General features: G+C 46.4%; 7 protein-coding genes across 7 annotated transcripts; 2 read left to right on the top strand and 5 right to left on the bottom strand.

The window, feature by feature from the left end:
* The first annotated feature begins 513 nt into the window (after positions 1 to 513).
* F5Y00DRAFT_244533 (DOPA-like domain-containing protein) lies at positions 514 to 1448 on the top strand. Its single transcript, XM_048008844.1, has 3 exons — positions 514 to 775; positions 842 to 924; positions 1025 to 1448. Exons 1-3 carry the CDS (start codon positions 594 to 596, stop codon positions 1276 to 1278), a joined length of 519 nt encoding a protein of 172 aa, XP_047862047.1. The 5' UTR covers positions 514 to 593; the 3' UTR covers positions 1279 to 1448.
* A 2930-nt stretch (positions 1449 to 4378) lies between these two features.
* Positions 4379 to 6535, bottom strand: F5Y00DRAFT_149264 (uncharacterized protein). Its single transcript, XM_048004495.1, has 3 exons — positions 6242 to 6535; positions 5875 to 6170; positions 4379 to 5817 (listed from the first exon to the last, which is right to left on the bottom strand). Exons 1-3 carry the CDS (start codon positions 6293 to 6295, stop codon positions 4416 to 4418), a joined length of 1752 nt encoding a protein of 583 aa, XP_047862046.1. The 5' UTR covers positions 6296 to 6535; the 3' UTR covers positions 4379 to 4415.
* Positions 6536 to 6775: 240 nt separating this feature from the next.
* Positions 6776 to 7732, bottom strand: F5Y00DRAFT_254807 (alpha/beta-hydrolase; the record flags this gene model as incomplete). The annotated part of the gene is made up of 1 exon (XM_048010216.1): positions 6776 to 7732. One exon carries the CDS (start codon positions 7730 to 7732, stop codon positions 6776 to 6778), a length of 957 nt encoding a protein of 318 aa, XP_047862045.1.
* A 279-nt stretch (positions 7733 to 8011) lies between these two features.
* Positions 8012 to 13213, bottom strand: F5Y00DRAFT_244529 (ABC-2 type transporter-domain-containing protein). Its single transcript, XM_048008843.1, has 2 exons — positions 8405 to 13213; positions 8012 to 8335 (listed from the first exon to the last, which is right to left on the bottom strand). Exons 1-2 carry the CDS (start codon positions 12839 to 12841, stop codon positions 8306 to 8308), a joined length of 4467 nt encoding a protein of 1488 aa, XP_047862044.1. The 5' UTR covers positions 12842 to 13213; the 3' UTR covers positions 8012 to 8305.
* A 3705-nt stretch (positions 13214 to 16918) lies between these two features.
* On the bottom strand, positions 16919 to 18263 carry F5Y00DRAFT_149216 (casein kinase II regulatory subunit-domain-containing protein). Its single transcript, XM_048004494.1, has 2 exons — positions 17918 to 18263; positions 16919 to 17864 (listed from the first exon to the last, which is right to left on the bottom strand). Exons 1-2 carry the CDS (start codon positions 18074 to 18076, stop codon positions 17028 to 17030), a joined length of 996 nt encoding a protein of 331 aa, XP_047862043.1. The 5' UTR covers positions 18077 to 18263; the 3' UTR covers positions 16919 to 17027.
* A 529-nt stretch (positions 18264 to 18792) lies between these two features.
* On the top strand, positions 18793 to 20147 carry F5Y00DRAFT_244524 (Clavaminate synthase-like protein). The gene has a single exon (XM_048008842.1). It carries the CDS (start codon positions 18906 to 18908, stop codon positions 20007 to 20009), a length of 1104 nt encoding a protein of 367 aa, XP_047862042.1. The 5' UTR covers positions 18793 to 18905; the 3' UTR covers positions 20010 to 20147.
* Positions 20148 to 20702: 555 nt separating this feature from the next.
* On the bottom strand, positions 20703 to 21089 carry F5Y00DRAFT_264829 (uncharacterized protein; the record flags this gene model as incomplete). Its single annotated transcript, XM_048011713.1, has 2 exons — positions 20703 to 20827; positions 20891 to 21089. 2 exons carry the CDS (start codon positions 21087 to 21089, stop codon positions 20703 to 20705), a joined length of 324 nt encoding a protein of 107 aa, XP_047862041.1.
* Between the last annotated feature and the right edge of the window lie 158 nt (positions 21090 to 21247).

Below are 21247 nucleotides of genomic sequence, written 5' to 3'. Positions count from 1 at the left end.
TAACAGTGTACCTAGCCTATAGAGTATTAACATAAGCAATAATTACGATGTAGAAAACATTCATTCGGACCTATACGAATGAAAATAAAGACTGCATCGAGCATTAGGTTATACATTGAGTTACGTACATGTGATTAGAGACGCATGCCATGATATCAACTAGCGAAGCAGGTGGGTTACAACATTGCAACAATTAAGTAATGCATTCCTTAGTATCCCATTGAGTCCGTATTGTAGCATTATTTTGATAGGTAAATATCACGGGCACACGGCGAATCACGGCCGATGCGTCGGACATTTTCGATTCGGAGCGGTTCCCGGGGTTCAAGAGTACATGCACTAAGTGGGGAGAAGTGGAAACGGGAGCAACGGGGTCACATCCGGCGCTCCCGGAATCGATAGGTTGTGCCGCCGGGCGGGGGGAGAATAGAAGCACGTCATTGGTTCATTCGTAGCGCTATGCGAATTTAAAAGGTAACGCTCCTAGAACTAACATCGTACGACGGACTTAATTTATGAAATGCACTTCTAAAATTACCACATAGAGCCTAAGTCCTATATTAACGCCAAGTGTATACTGAGACTCAAGCACGATGGTCAACTCAGTGGGGAAGTATACGTACGTCTCTCCCCTCGAGGGGTTCGAGAATGCCCCGCCGCTGCCTGACGAGAAGAATGAAGACGGTAAAAGTTACAAGAATCCAATGAGCGATACTCTCAGCAAGGCCTATCTCGAGTTCCCCGACCCGCTGGATAAGGGGCGTCGCGGTGGTTTGTGAGTTTCCGACAACAAGCTCCACAGTTGCTGTCGACTGACATGTGCGGGACTATACTCACCCAGTGATATACATATCTACTATTTTCAAAACAATGAAAGCCAGACGCAGCATGCAAAGGACCTCTGGGAGCGGATCCGACGAGAGTGTACGATCCCCGCCTACCTTTCCCCTCACTTTCCATGTGCCCTCTCTCGTAACGTAGGACAAAAGCTTTAGCATATTTACTAAACAATATTTGTGCACAGTTCCTGAGCTAAGGATATACCGCCTCTGGGATAAGCCGATAGGCCCTCATCCAGTGGCCATGTTCGAGGTGAATCTCTTCTCACCAGCGCAGTTCGGCGCCTTCATCCCTTGGCTTGCCATCTATAGGGGTCCATTGTCAGTGTTGATCCATCCCAACACGGTTGAGGACGAAGAAGGGGTTGAGCGCCGAAACCATTCACAGAGGGCTATTTGGATGGGAGAAAGGCTACCTCTAGATTTAGATAGATTCTGAACTGGGTGTTGAGAAGATACTGGAGTATTGAATGAGTAGATCTATGAATTGAATTAGTCTATCCTGTGTCTTAACACTGGGAGTATTTCATATCGGATATGGCATTAAAGGGCTTTCCTCTAATTTAGAGCCAATATAACGAATCCCGCTCGTAATTCCCGGTTACCATATATTCTGCAAAAAGGAGCTTATGCTAAAATGCGATTTTTACGATGTAATCTGATAATTTATAACATCCGAGGTATTAGCAAATAAAATATCATTTCTTTGACTCTAAACTACATATCATTTCAACTAATATCCTGAGGTTGTTTCATTTTGATCAACTACCTACCTACTAGAGACCTACACGAACAAATGTCCAAAGATACTTGGTATCTAATGACACCGGCCGAATGCCTAACCTTATCCTATCTGATGGCTTCCACATTCTGAAATCTAGATTACTTCGGCATATTGACAACCTCCCCAGTCTCCAATAAGTAAGGGGTAGAGTACCCCGATGAGCACAAGGCTCTAGTCGTATCAACCCAATCCTCCTGGTCCCTTACTGCTACGAGCTAGTCCGGATTCGACGTGACATTCGTGATAGTTTCTACATTAGGAAGTGTATACTCGATGTAGCAGTCACATTCGGCAAATTCCCAGCTAGGTCGGGCCTTTCCCACTTCTTGCTTCACGGCCTCGTTGAGAGCAGCCGGTGTGACGAACTAGGTATATGGCGGGCGTAAGCGCCATACCTAGATGGCTCAGGGTATTAGCGACGAGCACTTACGAGCGAATAGCCAAGGATGTCGTGCCGCTTAAAGACGGGGATGGAGAGTGGGAGGTGCCCCTCAACCATCCATTTGATGAATGCCTCGTGAGTGTGTTCCGGCTTGTGATAATGGCTAAGATGTGATGGTAGAGGAATGTTCTTTTTGCTCACTTAAGAAGGGGAGGGCGGAGTGAAGGAAGAGGGGGAATAAAGGGTCTACTTTTCTGCGTGTCTACCTCTGAACTGTTTGCCCAAGCTCTCTATCAACATAATATTGATCTTTAAGTTAAATTTATATTCAAGGCACTCAAGGAAATGAATTCTAGCTTCCAGCTTCTGGATAAGAGGTATTGATGGTCGTGTCTCCGCAGAAGTTTCCCTCAAGGGCTTCCTTTGCCAGTTGCGCAGCATCCTTATTATGTCCTTTCGGAACACAATAAAACTTGAAGACGAAGCCAACACTCTTTTCTACCTCGGAAATAAAACTGTCAAGTTTTTGATACATATCGCCGTTCTTAACAGGTTTCCTCTGCTTTGTCAACAATTTCCCATTTTCCTCCCGCCATGGTTTTCGCTGCTTGCAGATATTGTCGACGACGTTCGCATTGTCTAGCACGAAGATGGTCCGGAACGGATTATCATCCTCGCAAGACGAAGCGTTGCTGTAACTAGGGCGCTTTTGAACCTTGTCGTGGCCCTCGGCACCTCCTGTGTGTCGAGATGGTGACGCATCTCTTAATGAGTGCCCGGAAGGGCCCGGCGTGGATTCTATGTCAAGCTCAGCTAGGCGCGCTTCTATTTCAACAGAGTCTCTAGAGTTTCTCTCTATGGCTTCTCTCAGAAGCGCTTTACGCTCCCTAATAATATTAGGCAGTACGATTGTAAGCACTAAGTATATAGCAGCAAGCTCGGCGCCTTCTGCGTCATGCCGTGTGTCCTTGTCCCCGCAAGGCGCTGCTATGTTATACTTAGAACCTGTTCCAAAGAAAACTCCATGGCCAGCCCGATTTCCTACATGGCTTTTCGGTGTTTGACCTTCCGGTATACTTTCTCCATGAATATAGACAATAAGAGATCCTTTCGCAACAAGGCCCCGTCGGTTACTGTCAATATCTTCTTTTGCCATTTCCCCAGCAAAGTGTTGGGGATGTTGGTGATGTTCGAGCTCGCTATGTCCGACTAGCCAGGTCAGCTGGCACTTTTCGCAATACCTGAACGCGTCTTTCATCTTTGGGTCCGTCGGTGGTAAAGGCTTAGGAGGGTTGTGGAAGTCCCATTTCCCACGTCTCTGTATCCATGCCGGGCCGAGCAACTGCTCATCCCACTGCGGTACAAAGTAGCGGGTGTCATAAAACAAAATCGTCCAATCTGCCGCACTACCTGTGATCACGTCCCTAGAGTTTGGATTGTATTTTTCTAGAACTAGTTTAGTGTTAGTGTGTTCTACGTAGTGTAGTGTAGTGTAGTGTAGTGTAGTGTAGTGTAGTGTTTGAGGAATAATTATACCTTTCTTACATAGTTCATAAAGGGATAGAATACGTGAAGTGTTAAGATACTCAAAGACCCACCCATTCATGTCGTCCATGTTGCAACCCCAATAGTTAGGATTGCGAGGCCTGTAGATAATTAATAGCGGAATGACGAAGTTAAGCGACGGGGGTTGTTGTTGGGATGGTTAAAATCGTGAATATCCTAGGAGGGCGATATTTTATACGGAGTCTATTAGTTGCACAATCTAGCTCTCTAATTTGTTTGTATCAACGAAAACAGGATAATAGTAGTAAATTCAAAGTTACAATTTATTACAATCTGAGCCTAGATAGTATGGAAACTTAGGTATAGATTAAGTACCTACCGAAAGTGCCCTTTGTTCCAGATGTATCATCTATAATCCTGCCTAGCACAGTTATGAAGTTACGGTAAGCTTTAAGTAGTAGCACACTGAGAAAGATTTCCCTCGTGGCATATAAGAGAGTAAAGCTATTAAAACTCCGTTGAACTAACCTTCCGTTGGAAATAAACAAACCTTAGACAATGCAAATCAATATGACATGACGAACTGATGGGTTGTTTCGCAGTTACCCCTTAGTCTACATGCATGCTTTAAAGGACCGACTGGGTAATCTAGACAACCTTTAAACCCGTTAAAATATGATATGTATATTTTGATAATTGATTTGTGACCATTCTGGCATTTTCTACCGGTCCATGTCTTTACTAAAGTTATATTATCTTAGGAATGAATTTGGTTGCCTTATACATCATTACCATCCAGCAAACGGTACCGGAAGTTTCACTCAAACTTAACTAGGAGACTACCAACAATGTGTTAGACCTAGATGTTTCCTAGGATACTATCAAGGCAGGATATGTCAGGTAGTTACCACCCCTCAGATATACCCCAGAACAAATCCTCAGTCTCGTCAAGCCACCACCCCTTCCAGTACTTCCATCGAGTTGCACAATCTTGTACCTTTTCCATAGTTCCCGTATCCCATATTTCAATAGACCGAGCCACTTTAGAGTCCCAAATATCTCCCCCGCGAAGGACGGCAGGCCACCTATAGTCTATCACGACCTTCTCCTCGCTCCAGGCCCATACGACCCATAGTCCCCGCCGTGCGCCGTGATCCTCGCAGATGACCAAGCTCTGAAGGGCGCAACCATGCTTGCGGGACTGGATGTACTGGAACATTCTTATCACTCCGTGTTTATTAAGTACGTCTTTAACGCCGTAGCCGTTGTGGATGAATGTTCGGAGGTGTTGCAGCGGCCGCAGTCTCGCGATAGCGTCTAGATACCCAGGCCAGCTACTACTAGAAGTGGGATGGTCGTTATCGGGGTGGTGGTCACGGGGAATATCCAAGCCGAGCCAAGCTAGCCGTGTACATATACTGAGCTGTTCGATATCGGATACCGAGAGTCCCGGTCCCGCACCGGGCTCTATTGTATGGAAGCGTAACTTCCGTAAGCTGGTGGCATTCTGTGCGCTGCGACTGAGGTACTCCATCAGCGCGGCAGACTGGTACCCGGTCAGAGATAGCTGGGGCACACTGATAGTAAACGGGATTTTCCCCGGGGGCAGGCCTAGTGTATTGGGTGATTTAGGCTTATACATATAAGTGGCTAGTTTGAGTGTTTGAAGAGATGGGAGAGATTGGTCTGCGAGCCTTTCCGCCAACATTTCTATCATTGAAGTGCTAACCAGGCTTAACGACTCCAGCTGGGACCACGGTATTAAACTCCATTGGGACCAGGCTTGGTCCGAGACGAAGAAGTCACCATGCAGAGCTAGGGATTTGAGATGGGGTGTTATAGGGGCGATATTCTCTAAGGCGCGGCAGCTCTCATTCTCGTAGTTAATACAGGTGTAGCCGATGGATTCCGAATCTGGGAGCTCTAAACACAAGTGTTCTAGGTTCTTATGGGGCCCTAGTAGAGCAGCTACCTCACGAGATGGTGATATGGGGGATCGAGCACCCTTCCAAGGCCCATAATTATCGTAAGGTCGATGAACGAATGCAATGCGCAGGGAAGTCAAATTTGAACGAGACGCAGACTCTTGTGACTTGGACGAGGCCAGAATAGAGATATCCAGGGTCTTACGGTCTAGTGTGTGGACGTAATTTTGTAAGGTTACTGTGACATTTCGGCCGATATAGTTTGAATCGTAGAATAAGGCGTTCCTGAACTCATTCATAGGTAAGGATTCTTGGCTGCCATGAGTTGTTCGGTCATGAGTTATTCCCGCATTCGGATGCGCATTTTGATCCCCACCAACACTGCCAGATACCTGATGTTAGCTCATCTGAAAATTGACATGATATGGGCTATCATACCTAACATGCTTGAGATTATGAAGCCGAGACAATAGTTTTCGAAGATCCAAGACCCAGTCACTCGTCACATCAGGGAACCCGATGCGAATCACGACTTCACGAATGTATTGATATAGGCGTTCATGGGAGTTCAAAAACTCCAAGTGGTCTAGAGCTAATTCGTAGGGTTCTGATAAAGTGTCGGCTTCAAAGACAAGCCGCCTAAACAAGATAGACGCAGCTAGCTGGTGCCATGCCTTGCAGGTTAAACTGGCGTTCTTGAGCGTAAGAAGTAATGGCTCGTCGACTTCACGCAGCTATCAAGTATCATTAGGTACTAAGCAGGTGAATTACGATATGGGCTTACGGGCTTGGCTTAAAGACCAACCTTTTGGAATATAAGCTCTTGGAGTTCGATGCTCAAATCTGCAAACCCTACCATGATAAGGCCGATTCCCACGCTTTGAGCCGGGAATAGGGCATACTAACAGCTATGATGCAACTGATTTCAAGTAATCTGTTGATGATGAGTGGAGAAGATGAGATTTTATTCAACATTCTCGAAAGCGGTGGGGTCTTAGTGGCTCGATGGGATATTCTCATTGGACTTACTATCTATTTCAATATTTCGATATCCGTTTATCAGGGAGAGGCATATCTCATTCTAGCAACTCACTTGCATATCGTGGCTGTCGTTTGTTATTTGATTTGGACTTCTACGTTGATTGTAGATTTCATGCTGTGTCTTAAAGCATAACCGAATAACCCGTCATCTGTTAGGATTCTAGATGAGGCTTCTGGAGCAAAATATATTTGCGGTATCTTTTACCACGGGCTTCCATAGCCAGGCTCAGAGTTTATTGCGTAGCAGCGAAGTTTAAGTTTTCATGCATTCTGGTTCCACCTCATAATATGATCTACCTCACCCAAAAAGTATCTGTGCAAACTCGGCGATCTCCTTATTGAATCTCTCGGGCTCTTCATAGAATAGCCAGTGGCCAGAGTCAAATATTGACATCTTTGCCGTTCCAGGGTGTTTCGACTCGATTCGCCGTACGGTCTCCTTCATGCCGTCGAGAGGGAAACAACCTGTTCTTCGACCCGCCATGACCAGAGTAGGCAAGGTGATATCTGCGATAGCTTCACGGTGATCGTAGCGCGTGTGGTCGGCTAGCAGCTTCGCTAGCCAAGTTTGGTCACACTGCGCGCTAATGCGCGTAAAGAATTCCTCGTCGCGCCGCCGTCGTTCGTCCGACAAATCGTCAGTAGCCGGCTCCGGCGCATATCGGTATCCCAAGCAAGATTGTACTAGACCTAGATGCGCATTGGCGGAATCATGTATCCACTCCCGCTGCGCAGCTTGCATTGTCTGCTCGTCATAACAGCCCAGGTGGGACTTCGTCGCGTCCCAGCTGCCAAAGGGCGAGCGATCTTGCAATGGCCCCTGATCGACGAAGACAAAACCGCTGAAGTCGTCGCACCCAAAGAGCTCAACGTAGGTCCATAGGACTGCAGCGCCGATTGAACAGCCGACGGGCACAATCTTTACCGGCTTGGCCTTGGTAAGGGCTAAGGAGTCTCTCAAATGAGTAACCAAGGCTCGCAGATCAACAGCTAGACGGGCTACATGATAACCTCCGAGCGGCCGACTAGAATTGCCGTGACCCCGCATGTCCGGGGCGACGACCCAGTAATCGCGACTCAGCGTCTCGAAATTACGCGTAAAATATGCGCTCGAACCGCTGAACCCATGCATCAAGAGGATGCACCGCTCGTAGCGAGCTTCAGATGCCGTTTTCTCGGGTACCTCTTTAACTGGTAGCGAGGTCTGAAATGCGAGAGTGCAACCATCATTGGCTATGCACTGCTCGTATTTCATACCGGGATCTGCCTTATTTGCCATGGTAATTAAATGGTATCCCAGTCTGATGTATGTTAAGTGCAAATCCTACAAGATTTATTATCAGTTGATGAAGCAAAACATAAATTTTAGTTCCTACAATTACTCGTTATCACCTTATCGTGGATAATGAAATATATATTATACAATACAGTAATCACTTATCTACCCCCTCCCCCCTCCCCCCCTTTTTCTACAACAGTTCGTTGACGTAAGGGCGCAAAAACGTAACCGGACAGTTATTAAAAAGGCAACAAATGAAGTAAGTATGCACCACTATCAGTGCTTGAATTATAATTCTATACGCTTGGTCTACTATTAACCTGAATATAATAATGATGTAAATCGCTATCCCGCCTAATGCTTGGATATAAGTATTCCTAGTCTATTCCCAACTCCGCTATCGCAAAAATATGCACCAAGTCTTCGTCTATTCGACGTCGTCGTCGTCGTCCCTCTTGCCCTCCTCCTCAGTCTAAAATTCGTTGATAGTCACATGAGCTAAATGGCATCGTACACCTCATACTCGTCTTTCCTTTCGTCGTAGTTACATCAGCGTCGGTTGAAGTTCAAGAATCGTCCCTGTATAATAATATTAGCACTCGTACAGAACACGCAAATGATGCAAGGGGGGGTGAAGGCAAAACTTACCGCACAGAATAAGATTATCAGATTACTGCCCAGGAAAGCAAGGAAGATACCAAGGTCCCTCCATCGGTACTCGAAGTTGAACCCTAAAGGCTCGTAAAACTCATTGCCCACCTTGTAAGCACAGTATTGGCACAGACTAGTAGCGTTGTCCACGATGTACCCAGCGCCCTTCTCCAAGAAAGGAGCCATGTACTCGCCACAGGTTTGGCCCTCTGGTGCAGTGAATGAGTTGAGCTCCCACGGTTGGCAGTTCACCTGGAGGTCATCCAGAGCGGTAGTCACCGTGCCACCAATCAGGCGGGTGAACGGGTCCAGCTGATATAGCCACGATCGCCAAAAGGCAGGCATCTGGGGGGCGGGGATCGCAACGCCACAGAACATCGAGAAAGTGATAACGATGAAAGGATCGAATTGGCTGGCAACGAAAGGAGAAGGCGACAGAGCAGCAATGCACTGCGCCAAAGTGATCGAGAACAGCTCCGTAATCAAAACCATGAAGTACTGATAACCAGCTCGCGAGGACTCCATCTGGAAACCTGGGATATAGTACAAGGGAAGGAAGAAGATGACGGAACAGAAAATCGAGTAAGGCAATTCGGCAAGTACCATAGCCGAAGTGAAGGTAAATGTACTGTACATCTTGCTCAACTGTTCGCGGAAGAAAATCGATCGCTTGATAACGAACATCAGTTCGACTTGGGGGAGCAATAAACCGGTCAAGACGGTAATCTGGAACATGACGAAGACCTTGTACTGCAACGCTGAACGAGAGTCGTCGAGATTTAGATAGGTCAGACCAGTAAGGACGGAAATGACAATATGATTGAAAATACGCGTAAACAGATAGTTGGGTGATCGCCAAAAGGAGAGATTGGTACGTTTGATGACAACGCTCAATTGGTGCGCGAGCGGTGAAGCGTACTCGCGTTGTAGAGAAAGATCGGTTTGCGCAGCCGCCTCTTTACGGGACTCTTTAAACTGGGAGATCGTGTCCTTAACGTTAGCTAGCTCAGGGCTGTCGGCCCAGATCTCTGACCAATCTCGGTTTCCAACTCGGGGAGCACTTCCAGCACCAATAGCCTCGAGCATGAATTCTGCAACGTTGTCGGATGGACCCGCGACAGCACCATGTCGAGCCAAGTAGTCCCGAAGAATGCATGCATCCTTTCCAATATCACCGAAGTATACGCAACGACCTCCTCTTTGTAGTAGAAGTAGTCGGTCGAAATTCTCGAAGAGGGCGGCGTTAGGCTGGTGAATCGTGCAGAGAATAGCCTGTCCAGCAGCAGCAAGCTTCCTTAGGAATCGAACGATGTTGAAAGCACTTTGACTATCAAGACCCGAAGTTGGCTCATCCAAGAACAGTAGAAGCTGTGGCTTGGCCGCTAGCTCGACACCGATGGTTACACGTTTACGCTGTTCGACAGTAAGGCCGGCTTCAGGGGTTCCGATTATACAGTCTGCAATATTTTCCATTTCCAACAGAGCGATGATCTCCTCAACATAAGTGTACTTCTCTTCGCGTGGTGTCTCGAAGGGTTGTCGTAGGTCGGCCGAGAAACGTAGGGCTTCGCGAACGGTTTGGGTCGGATCGTGCATGTCGAGCTGCTCGGCGTACGAGGTAGATCTCTGAAACTCCTTACCCGGTTTAAGGCCATCAACTAGGATGTCACCAGTGATGACACCGATATTCTTCCTTGCGGCCAAAACATCCAAGAGGGTCGTCTTTCCAGCTCCAGATGCACCCATAAGAGCAGTGAGTTGACCAGGCTTACAGTAACCATAAACATTGTTTAGAAGACGACGAGTGCCACCGGGAACAGGCACGTCATAGTTGAGGTTTTCCCATGTTAGAATGCTAGTGGACTCAATCTTCAAAGCAGATCCCGTGTCCGCCTCCCTCGACTTTTGGCGCTGTAATCGCTTTTCGTTAAGGGCTTCGTTCAGAGCCTTTCGTTCAGCATTGGGTTTCGCGAAGACCTTCGCCTGATTGCCACCCATACCATACTTCACAAATTCGCCCAATACAACGTTCATGATGAGGAAGAATACGATGATGGCCATAATAATACCAAAGTTCCTCCACAAATCCTGGGGAGCATAAGAGAATCCTTGCGTAATATAATCGCCGCCGTTTATCTCGAGACTCCCTGGGGTTGAGCCTGCTAGAGTGCAGACTTGATGGCTAATGTTGCCATACGAAGGCCCTGAGGGAATAAGCGACTCATCCGAACATGTTAATTGGTTTCTTCCGAACTCGTTGGCCATCAGGCTGGCAAAGGTAAGACCTAAAGTGTTGATCCAGAAGATCCACCTAAGCCAAACCTGTTGAGACTGATATTGGATTAGATAACCGGAGGTCAGGACGAACAAAGTGATGGTAACGACAGCAAACTTGATCGCATAATCGAAGTCAGGACTAAGACAAGCGATTATACGGAAGTAGAGTGTCATCGAGATGTTCCCAACAAGAATCAGCAGATAGAACGTGAAGAAAGCCCCAGGTGTCCTCGTAAGGTTAGTCATGAAGTAAAGGATGATGGAGAACACAAGAATTCGCGTTGCTGAAAAGGCTGTATCAACAAATATCTGCGCTATCCATAATGCCGATGGTCGATGAAAAGTGTATGCTTTGTGCTTGTTCACGATCGGTCGACCCATCATTGTCGATCCTAATTCAGAGAAAGCTTCGAAGGCGTTGAACAGGAGAGAGATGAAGAGCAGACCTCCTTTGCTGAATGCGCTAGCAGATGTTTGTCCCAAGTTGAAGTACAAGGACCCCAATACTAATGCGATTACAATAGTTCGAATCCAAGATAGCACTATAGTAAGTTTGTCCTGGAACTTGAGGGCAAACTGTCGTTTCATCAGAGCCCACACCTGGAGGTGGAAACCTACACTGTAGACGGAATGTTTCGCACCGCTTCGCTTACTCTCGCGTACAGCCATGCGGAAATCATTATGGCGAGCGATCTCTTGTTCGTGTTCAAGCCTAGCCTTGTATTCTGCCATCTCGGTACTCAATTGCTGGGCAAACCGGGATTTCTCGAACGCCTCGGCCAATGTCTCGGGGCTGTGTGGGGCATTCCGTGCCGAAAAGCCATCCGAGTATTCGCGCTCAAACTCGTCCGTGCAGCCGGTAATGTAATCGGGTGTCGTCTGTCGCGGCCGCGGGAGGAATCCTAGCCCTTCGAAATAGGCTCGCGCCTCGGTAGTGGGACCGAAGTACACCTGCTTGCCGCCGTCTATAAGTAGGACTTTGTCGAATTGCTTGTAAATATTCTCGGATGCCTGGTAGAGAGATACGAAAGTAGACGTCTTGTACAAGTTGGTTTGGATCCGAAGGGACTTGACAAAGTCGAGAGCTGTGCTAGCATCGAGACCTCGAGTGCTGTTATCCCATGATAGAACACAGGCATTTGTGATCATCATCTCGGCAATAGAGACACGCTTCCTCTCACCACCGGAGACACCACGGACCAATGCATCACCAACCACGGTTTTTCTCGTGTGCTCGATATTGAACATCTTGAGTAGCATTGTAATCACTTCCTCTTTGAACTTGCTCTTCGAAGTTCCCGCTGGCAGTCTTTTCGAAACCTTGGTGTCAAGAGCAAAGCCGAGTGTCTGTTCAACGGTAAGGGTAGCGTGGTGGATATCGTCCTCCTGGTTGTAGACGGCCTCGCCACGGTATTGTTTGAACTCCTCTGCGGTAAATGGTCCGTAAAGGACCTCTCCGGTAACGCTAGTGTAACCCCATCGCTGGTTCGCGATCGACTTCAAGAAAGTTGTGCATCCAGATCCCGGCCTTCCTAGAACAAGAACCATCTCGCCAGGATTCACGACACCCTTGAAATTGTCTAGCAAGGTGACCTCGGTACCTTTGCTACCCTTGCCAAGTAGGCTCATCAAGGGAGTCCAGTAGTCGACGAAGTCCTTGAAAGCATCTGGGAATGTTTTCACGAAATTGGCAGTGCCGCCCATACCCTTGACTGTAAGCCCGTCCCAGTAGACGCCAATATGCTTTGGCTTGATGCCGGCCTCTCTCTCGGCATCTAGCCCTCCTCGTAGGGTTGCCTCCAAGTCGAAAGCTTCAAGCGACTCTTCAGATCCCGGAGTCTCGAGGGTTGTGAAGCCCCCTTTCTCGACGTCAGACTCCCTTCGGCTACGGGTACGACTTGCTCTAGACAGCCCAGATAGTTCCCGCCTGAGCTCAGCAAAATCGGCTTCAGCTTGCTCGACGGAGACGCCGGTGTTGATGCGCGAGAAGCCATTGGGGTTGTTCTGTCTCACAGTTTCACGTTGCTCCTCTAAATCCGTTGTGATTGTCGAATCCGTAGACGGCGGCCCAGTAGTTTTAGCCGACGTGAATCCATTGTCATGATCTTGGGGCGGCTCCCCAGATGCAAACTGCTTGTCCAAATCCTTCTCGGACATGGCTATGGCCCCACAGCTGTTGTGGGTGATACCCAGCTTACACGGTTGATCTCAGGAGCCTCGAATTTGCGCGAATCTCTTATTAGGCACGTAAATTGAATTTAAAAAAGTGAACTTGAGAAGTGCCTTTGGTGACTCTGGGTGCTAGAGGATACAGGAAATAATAATTACACGGCTAGTCGAATGCAGTTCAGAGTGGCTGTAGGTGTGAAGAGTGCAACCCGAAGTCTAGCAGAGAGCGAACAGAGACTATTAAGTCCAGGGGAACCTATTGGACTTGTCAAGGCTGTTCGGCTACCTCTTAAAGGGGAGCGAAAGGGAAAGGAATTAGGGGAAAGAAAGAAAGAAAAAAGTCAGAGAGAGAGAGCAAGATAAAAAAAGGATGCATATTTCTTAAGGGTATAATAAGAGAAAGTGCTTATGGGTTTTGTAATACAAACCTCCCCTGGCAAACGTACCTAATTGTTAGCAAAATACTTATTCGTAACTACCCCACATATATTAATGAGAGGTACCTCTCTTCAGTGTCTTTCCTATACGCTAATATATGCACTACTTGAAGGTGGTTGATTCTAACATACTCCCTATAGTTAAGACCTCTTAAAACCCTTAAGTATTCTTAATCCCCTACAATTTAAAAAGATAACTCATATATACAAATACTTATAACAATATATTAACATAAATGCTTGACTACCTCGTGTAGACTACTTACTCATGTATCGTTAGAAGTGTATGTGGGGATACGTAACCTAAGTAGTATGTAAACAGTTATCTTTCATACCCGGGGGCAGGCTGGGAGCTTCTGAAGCCGAACTTCTGGCATGGGGCTTGGCAATGGGACAGGATTACCAATCAATAGAGCAAAGATATGTAAAGTAACTCCATAAAAATTCCGTTTCATCTGATACCGATTCTTCGCTAGCGGTGTAAAAAGATTAGGCTATGAGCTAAACCGGGTTGCAAGGTATACTTTGTACTACCGTTGTATTGGGCAACCAACTGTATGTAACTAACCGCTTGACACTACGGCGAGTAGATAGGGTATAGTGGCCCCCACTTTCTAAGTGGATTGAAATCCGTAGGTAGTATTTTAAACCAGATAACTATGCCGAACCATAGTGCCGGATTTAACTTACTTACTATATCGAAACTCCGAAACCTTTTCAAGTAGTTGATTTTATATTAGTTAATGAGTTAAAACACATGTAATAATCCGTGTAACGAGCAACTACTTTTATATAGGTACCTAGTTAATAATAGTCTTGACATAAAAGCTATTAAAATTCGTAACGTTGGCGAATAATGGTGATATCAACACCATGATATATGTATCATGCAGCTGTCCTAGTCCCGGAACTCTGTTACTGATAAGATGTGCCGCGTTGGACCGCAGATCGGTTTGGAATGCGTTGAGGTCTTCTCAATTAGTCCATCCGAAGTTCTTCCTATTGGTTGCCGTCGGCTTCCCGTATCCGCACCCCGACTTGTGCATCTCGAAGCCTCGTGGAAAGTGGACACTTTGCCAAGGGTTGCGTGCGCCGTGCGCTGATGCTGTCGTCCTATCAGCCTGTACATACCTAATATAGAACCAACCACACCTACCGCTGTTTCGACTCATTCGGCCAATTTAGTCGGGGCTAGATTCGCAATACCTGACTAGTCAGCTTCATCTACCTACGCAGCCATGGAATAGGGGGGAAGCTTTTTATCTTACTCCTTAAATTCGTCCGTTCAGCCGTTGCGGGTGGATTTGCAACGGCCCATTTATAATTCGGATACGGGGTCGGAGTCCGGTACGCCACGGAGTTATCGACCTCATTAAGTACCTGTTAACTACCTACCTACCTACAATACTATTGACAATGTTCTTTATGGATTACACATATCTACCCCATCTCGGCCCAATTCATGGTTCCGGCAAATATACGTGAGTCGATGATTAGAAATGATGTAGTGGAACCGTTACATTCGCTTTACATTTATCTCGATCTACTGTGTATCCAAACAACGACTTGACACACCCAAAGTCGCAATCTTCGCACTTGGTCGAGAACACAACCGAAAAATATCCGATGCTGACTACATTGAAATCCTCTTGAGATTCTTATACGATTGTAACATAACAGGTCATAACAGGCAGACCGCCCCCACGGATTATGTATCCGTGCGTGCGGGTACAAATATTTGAGATCCAGGATTCCAGCCAGGTAAATTTCCATACGGCTCAGCACTTACTTCGCCACCGACCCAGAAAGACCAGAAAGATCCAGAGGTCTAGAAGCTCCGATACGCGGAAGCTCTCTCGTTGGACACAGCTTTGAAATGCATTTAACTGCCTAACATACATAGAAAGCGGTATCTTTCTTATGTAGATCCATGTCACATAACTACCACAAAACGTGCCCACATGATATGCATATATATGTAAGCTGCACGTACATGGAAATGCCTACATATGTCGTGAAACTCGGCGTGGTGACCCGGGCCAACGGCAAAGTTACTAGCTTATAGGTGAATAAACTAGTCCACGACCACAGCTGAAGCATCATGTCTCTTGTCTGTTGGAGTAAGAGACTACCTCATAGATTATGCGACGATGAACTGTAATACGCTTTGTGTAATGATTCGTATTACCTATCCATCGTTATCATCGCCGCCATTCGGGAAGGACCCTAGCTCGTCCAGTCATATCAACTCAGAATGAGCATCATTCACGTGCATCTTTCACCGTTGATCGTCAGGTCCATATTATAAACCACGGAATTACCTAATGTGGTATATATCCGTACTTTGTACATGCTCCCGTGCCCGACACGGCATCTGTCATCCATACCTTATTTATTAATAAGTTTACATATATCTCCAAATGTATGTTTAGCTTATAATTGTTAGGTACCTAGCTAAAACCAACACTCCTTATATGATTCCGAAAAAAAGAAAATCTACAAATATTGAATCCTTCTGTGGCATTCTAATCATTCTAATAAATTTTCTAGCGGGCCGTCGTTTCGGTGAGATTAACCCAACTCTTGCTCATTTAGAAGAGAGCCCCATCTGCCTGGGATTGTGGCGACCTGTTTTTCATGCGGGCGAGGATAATGGAGATAATAGTGGTAGTTAATCTAATCTCCGTCAAGCCCCTTGTAGTCATAGAAAATTCTCTTATATTCTCTTATATGCATAGATACCTAACCTACGGTATATCAATAGGCACTGTATAAGGTATCTACGTATGTCCTCAAGTGCGAGAAAGACACAGGTACACTGCTCGTCTAACCTAATTGGTTGACTTCTTTGATATACTATTCCTAGGATGGTATGCTTTGACCTTTTTCGAAGCTTTGATCTGTTGACATACATAGTAAGTGAAGTATGTATCTGTGTCTATCTCGCACTTGAGGACATATACATATATACCTAATAGATCCTACCCTCAGTCATTTCCAATTTGTGGCCCTAGGGGATACCTATCTATCAGTAAGCACTTGGAAGCTCAACCTAAGTCATAATCATATATACTGTCATCTCGTGAGGAACATTAAGAACTATTGAATAGTGAGAGAAATGCTAGTTAGGGTCTCGCAAACATCTTCATAGTGGAGGCGTAAGTTAACAACGACTAAATTATGCTGTGCCTTTCGAAACCGTGATAGCTCCGTCACCACGCATGAGAAGGGATTTATTACGATATGTGGTGACGATCTATAAGAGCTCTAGACTCCAATCGAGTGCCACGTGCAAACAAGAAGACAAATGACTCAAGTTACATCATATCCACAAGAAACCACCTCGTATGCTTTCTCCGAACTTGTAATCCTCTTTTCCCCTTTGATGCTAACCAGGCCCCCAAACAAAAGCCTGCCTGGATGGAATCAAGCATCGAAATGTTTACCAACGCCGGCCATGCAAGGTAGAAAGTATAGGGTTCATTCGTTCCTTTTCCTATCTAGTAGCACGGAGACCTAATAATCTGCGTCGTCTCATGCTGCTTCCCCCCGTAAACCAAGGATGAGCCCATAGGGAGTACAGAAATTCCGATTACGGCTGTTTCGACCTAATGAGATATAAGACACAGCGTGTCCAGTTCGGTCTGTGTTTTGTGCTTCATCTATAGACTTTTCGGCGAGTGGAGATGGTTGCCTCCACCACTACTCTAGTCACATTTGCCATTCGGCTTGCTCTCCTAGAGCTCCGAGTCTGCCCCGTTCGCCTCTACAGCCATGGGGCTTCCTCCTTGGCCATGTCGTCTTCGCGGCCGTAGTCTTCGCACGGGCCGTCCATTCAAGTTCATACTCTCGTCATCATCGTCGCTATCTGGATTGGTCTCTGCATGATGGCGCGCCTCATCTAATTCCGAGATGTTATCCGGTTTATCTCGTAGCCACTGCATCCGTGGGCCTGAGCGCGCAACCTCTGACACACGGAAGCCGTAGATACGGGGCTCGTATATCTTGCTACTGCCCAGTCCAGGCGCAATATTGCATGTGTACATGCCATTAAGCATCTCCTTATCGTCATCGCTCACGCGCGCATTCGCTAGTACATCAGCACCCCGTTTCGTAAGATCGTATTCGGGAAAAGTGAGTAGGAAAAGTGCGCCAAACGTGCGGCCGAAAAAAGCACCATCCACAGTCTGGAAACGGCTGTTAGGGGGCACGTAGACATCGAGACAAGAAGGACAGAAAAGCTTGACCGTCTCCTCGCCAGGTATATCAGAGAGCCCAACAGGGAGAGTCCGAGACTGTTCGCAATGGCTTCGAGGACATACGCCGAAGTGACCTAACTCATACTTCTCCGACATTTGCTGAATGCCTGCTCGCGAGCAGATAAAGCGCTGATGGATTAGACCGTAGAGCATCTCGGCGGAGGATTCGATAACGGACAAATCACTGGCTATTCGACTGTGATTGCGTCGTTCGCCGTGTCGCGGACGGTCAACGCCTTCGATAGATTCATCCTCTTCATCATCTTCTTCCTCATCGTCTTCATCGTCGTCCTCGGGTTCAACATCGAGTATCATCTGGGGTAGAGGTTAGCAAAACGAAAGCACCGGACACCCTGATTTTAGCTAACCTCCAGAGCTTCCTTATACATCGCGACCTGGGTCTGTAATCCAGTTAGGTTGAAGTCATCTTCGATAAATTCTTCGGACACTTCTGCGAAATATTCGTGGCCCAGGAGAGAGCAGAAGGAGGAAATCCAAGATTCCGGAGTGCCAGAAGACGACGACATTCTGGCAAGAAGAGTGACGCGCCCGAATAGATAGATCTCTCGTCTCGAATAAATTCAACTTGTCTAGGGGTGACGGTGGCCAAGGGTCGCAAGGTGTATTGCGTGTATTGTTGAAGAACCCCCGCAAGACCGTAATTACTCGTGGTTAGAGAGACGAGAAAAGAGAGCTCTATGGCACCTGCATGACGCCGATAAAGGCGAGTACAGGGCAAAGACGAAGGGGAAAAGAATAATTCAAAGCACGAGGGGAGATATCTATGCCTAGAGATACCTAGGACAGGTCTCGGCAGATGAATATTGTGCTACAATGGTGAATCAATATTGTGAAATAGTTGTGATGCATGTGTTGTGATAAGTTTTAGCGGGGATGGGGGATGAGAGGAGGGAGAGGCTACCAAAATTACGATTCAGCCCAGTCTAGCCCAGCAGGTAAATTCCATCGGTGGGAATTATGTGCACCCACCGGCCATAAAGTGGTCCGTGCGTGGCTAGAAGTAAGGTGTAGTAAGTATAGGTACAATCTTCTCTCACAATTATATACCCAAATACTTATCTTGAATATGTACAGCTACTTTAGGTGGTATCTAACTTATGCACCTACGAGCCGCATCAGGCAAGGTCAAGCCAGACTAGTAGCCACAGTCAAGCCGCAAGCAAACAAACCTAAGTCCATCTGGTTCGTGCGAATTCCCGTTTTCTATCATGCGCCATTCCATGTGCGATAATCTCCAACCGTGTCACCACCTAAATTCTTAATAATATTTCAATAATTTTTATATTAATGCCTTAACAACTCACATCCATCCCCCTCCAAAGAATCCGTCGATTAATGTTGTCTAAAGTCAGACTCAGCTCGCGGGTGGCTTTGTACAAACACACCTTCCGACGCTCCGGAAATCCATCTCAGGTTCTGCCCGCGTCTTCGACCAACCGAAGTTATGGTCAACTCTTGAATAATCCCAACTCGGCCCCTGCCAAACAGACTGAACAGCACACTTCCCGTGTTGAGTCGGTTACAGGCGATATCGACTTAGATTTGTTTCGTAGAATCGCATGGGCTCCTGAAACTCCGTTGCTTCTTCGAAGCTTCCATAATTTGCCTGCCATACAAAAATGGTTTCAGCACGGCACTGGAGCTTCTCATGCCAGCTTCGCACAGTACATGCGGCTCTATGAAGACCTTATCCTGCCATATGAGTTCACCATCCCCCATCCTTCGGGGGGAGAGGGCTCGGGGGGCAATGCCTTGGCACGTTTTCAAGCATGGCTTCTTGAGTCCAACGAGTATAAGAAGTCGCATTTACCAGTGATCCTTGAGGCTATCGTTAAATCGTCAAGTGATGAAAGCCCTTTTGGAATCGTCTCAAATTTCCAGCAATTCAGTGCACCCTTAAGTTTAATTATGAGCGCATCTCAATTCAATGAGACTCAAAGTGAACCCTCCAAGCGCATCGCAAATCTCTATGTTGCTCAATCTAATCTGAACGACCTACCCAAACCCCTTTTTCAGGACTTGCCTGTGCCTGATATGGTCAAATACGCCGGCAAGGGAGATATATATAGTTCGAGCATCTGGCTTGGATTACAGCCCACATATACCCCTTTACATCGAGACCCAAACCCGAACTTGTTCTGCCAGCTAGTGAGCTCAAAAAGAATACGTCTTGTGGCACCAGAACAAGGCGATGACATATATGCTCGTGTCCGCAGAGTGCTTGGCTTATCGGGTAGCTCGCGATTCAGGGGTGCCGAAATGATGGAGGGCCGCGAACGCGAATTACTTCACCGTATTGTCTGGGACGAAGAAACTATAGATGAGGTATCTTTAAACCCTGGCGATGGCCTATTCATCCCCAAGGGATGGTGGCATAGCGTTGCCAGTAGTGGCAAGGAGGGTGAGTTGAATGCTTCAGTCAATTGGTGGTACAGATAGCAACTACATTTTCTACACTCTAAAGCTGAATAAGAGAAAAACATAATAAGTATTACTTAGTTCCTATGTACATCATGCTTTACGATATAACTTTCGCTAAAGTGAAATCTACCTAACCTATACAGTCTCTATTTACAAGGTACTTGGTCTAGTAGATCGGTAACGCTTCTCCCGAGATCAACTTCGCAAAATAGAAAGGTTTTAAGGACACTTCTTAGAGATATAATGTATTCATAACTAGGTGTGCATGCCTTGTCCCCCCAAACCTGTTCGAAATGATGAGTTCCAATGAAGTTCGGGGTGGAAGATATCAAACGACTTACTTCACTACAATAGTAAGATAGGGGCGGCCGTAACCCCTGTGCGACGTGATGCTTACATCTTAGCGTTTATTATAATTAGAAACATAAGCCTAGCTTCAGTAAGCATATTGATATTCACGCTATGGTCTCTTTGAGTTGTGTACCTAAATCCTACCTTCAGGCTCAGCCCCTTTTCAGATCTCGCTATCGAAATATCGGCGTTAACTTACAGTACTGACAGTTAATCGCCATTGATATCAGATTAATTATTTAAGTTATAATTAAGCTAAGCGATTTCATGGTAATGTATCATTCTTGACTTCAGTCTATGGTGGGAAAGCTCTCCTAAACTCCAAAAGGAATTGCCTGTCTCATAACATATTCTCTGAAGCTACGCTTCCTCAGTAAGACCCATTTCCTCATCAGTCGGCTCAGTATAAGAGCCTCTCGGCTTCTCTTTCCGAGTCCTATCATTTAACACATTTTTCTGATCAATAGCTTCTGCCTCATCGCGCGCTACATAGAGAGTTCATCAGTTAAACCGATCGGCATAGTTTTCGTAGCATATGTTTAACTCACCTAGTTGCTTATCGGAGTCGGCATCCTCAGGATCAATAGGATCTTCGATGTTCTCATCATCCTTCAAGACTGGAATGGCGTCAGAATCTTTCCGCCCCTCAGTAGTGTATGACGAGTCGTAAACTTGGCCATCTGGGGCCTCGGAAGGCAATTCCCCAGATGCCTTGTTGCCTGTTTGTTTAGATGCGGTCTTGGACATGGTAAATGTGATTTGAGATGTAGTTTGGGCTCAGTTGGACTAGAGAGTGTGATTTCCGATTCAATACGCGGGTCTGATATGTCTCTATTTATCAAGGTACCTACCTCACATTCTTAATCATTTGCCATATACCTGTTCAATCTCAGATAAATCGAATA

This window comes from Daldinia vernicosa (genome assembly GCF_022497035.1).
Source record: "Daldinia vernicosa strain CBS 139.73 unplaced genomic scaffold F5Y00scaffold_47, whole genome shotgun sequence".
Lineage (NCBI taxonomy): Eukaryota > Fungi > Ascomycota > Sordariomycetes > Xylariales > Hypoxylaceae > Daldinia > Daldinia vernicosa.
Note: the sequence above shows the minus strand (reverse complement) of the source record. Positions and strands in the feature narration are given on the sequence as shown.

Bases quoted from the DNA above. Each gene is read 5' to 3' on its own strand.
- F5Y00DRAFT_244524 (XM_048008842.1), top strand. From the start codon at position 18,906: ATGTTGTCTAAAGTCAGACTCAGCTCGCGGGTGGCTTTGTACAAACAC.
- F5Y00DRAFT_244529 (XM_048008843.1), bottom strand. From the start codon at position 12,841: ATGTCCGAGAAGGATTTGGACAAGCAGTTTGCATCTGGGGAGCCGCCC. The intron at 8,336-8,404 runs GTAAGTTTTGCC...ATTATTATACAG, and splicing joins TGATAATCTTATTCTGTGCG to GGACGATTCTTGAACTTCAA.
- F5Y00DRAFT_149216 (XM_048004494.1), bottom strand. From the start codon at position 18,076: ATGTCGTCGTCTTCTGGCACTCCGGAATCTTGGATTTCCTCCTTCTGC. The intron at 17,865-17,917 runs GTTAGCTAAAAT...CCTCTACCCCAG, and splicing joins TGTATAAGGAAGCTCTGGAG to ATGATACTCGATGTTGAACC.
- F5Y00DRAFT_244533 (XM_048008844.1), top strand. From the start codon at position 594: ATGGTCAACTCAGTGGGGAAGTATACGTACGTCTCTCCCCTCGAGGGG. The intron at 776-841 runs GTGAGTTTCCGA...ATACTCACCCAG, and splicing joins AAGGGGCGTCGCGGTGGTTT to TGATATACATATCTACTATT. The intron at 925-1,024 runs GTACGATCCCCG...ATTTGTGCACAG, and splicing joins GGAGCGGATCCGACGAGAGT to TTCCTGAGCTAAGGATATAC.
- F5Y00DRAFT_149264 (XM_048004495.1), bottom strand. From the start codon at position 6,295: ATGGTAGGGTTTGCAGATTTGAGCATCGAACTCCAAGAGCTTATATTC. The intron at 6,171-6,241 runs GTTGGTCTTTAA...GATACTTGATAG, and splicing joins AAGAGCTTATATTCCAAAAG to CTGCGTGAAGTCGACGAGCC. The intron at 5,818-5,874 runs GTATGATAGCCC...GGTATCTGGCAG, and splicing joins CATAATCTCAAGCATGTTAG to TGTTGGTGGGGATCAAAATG.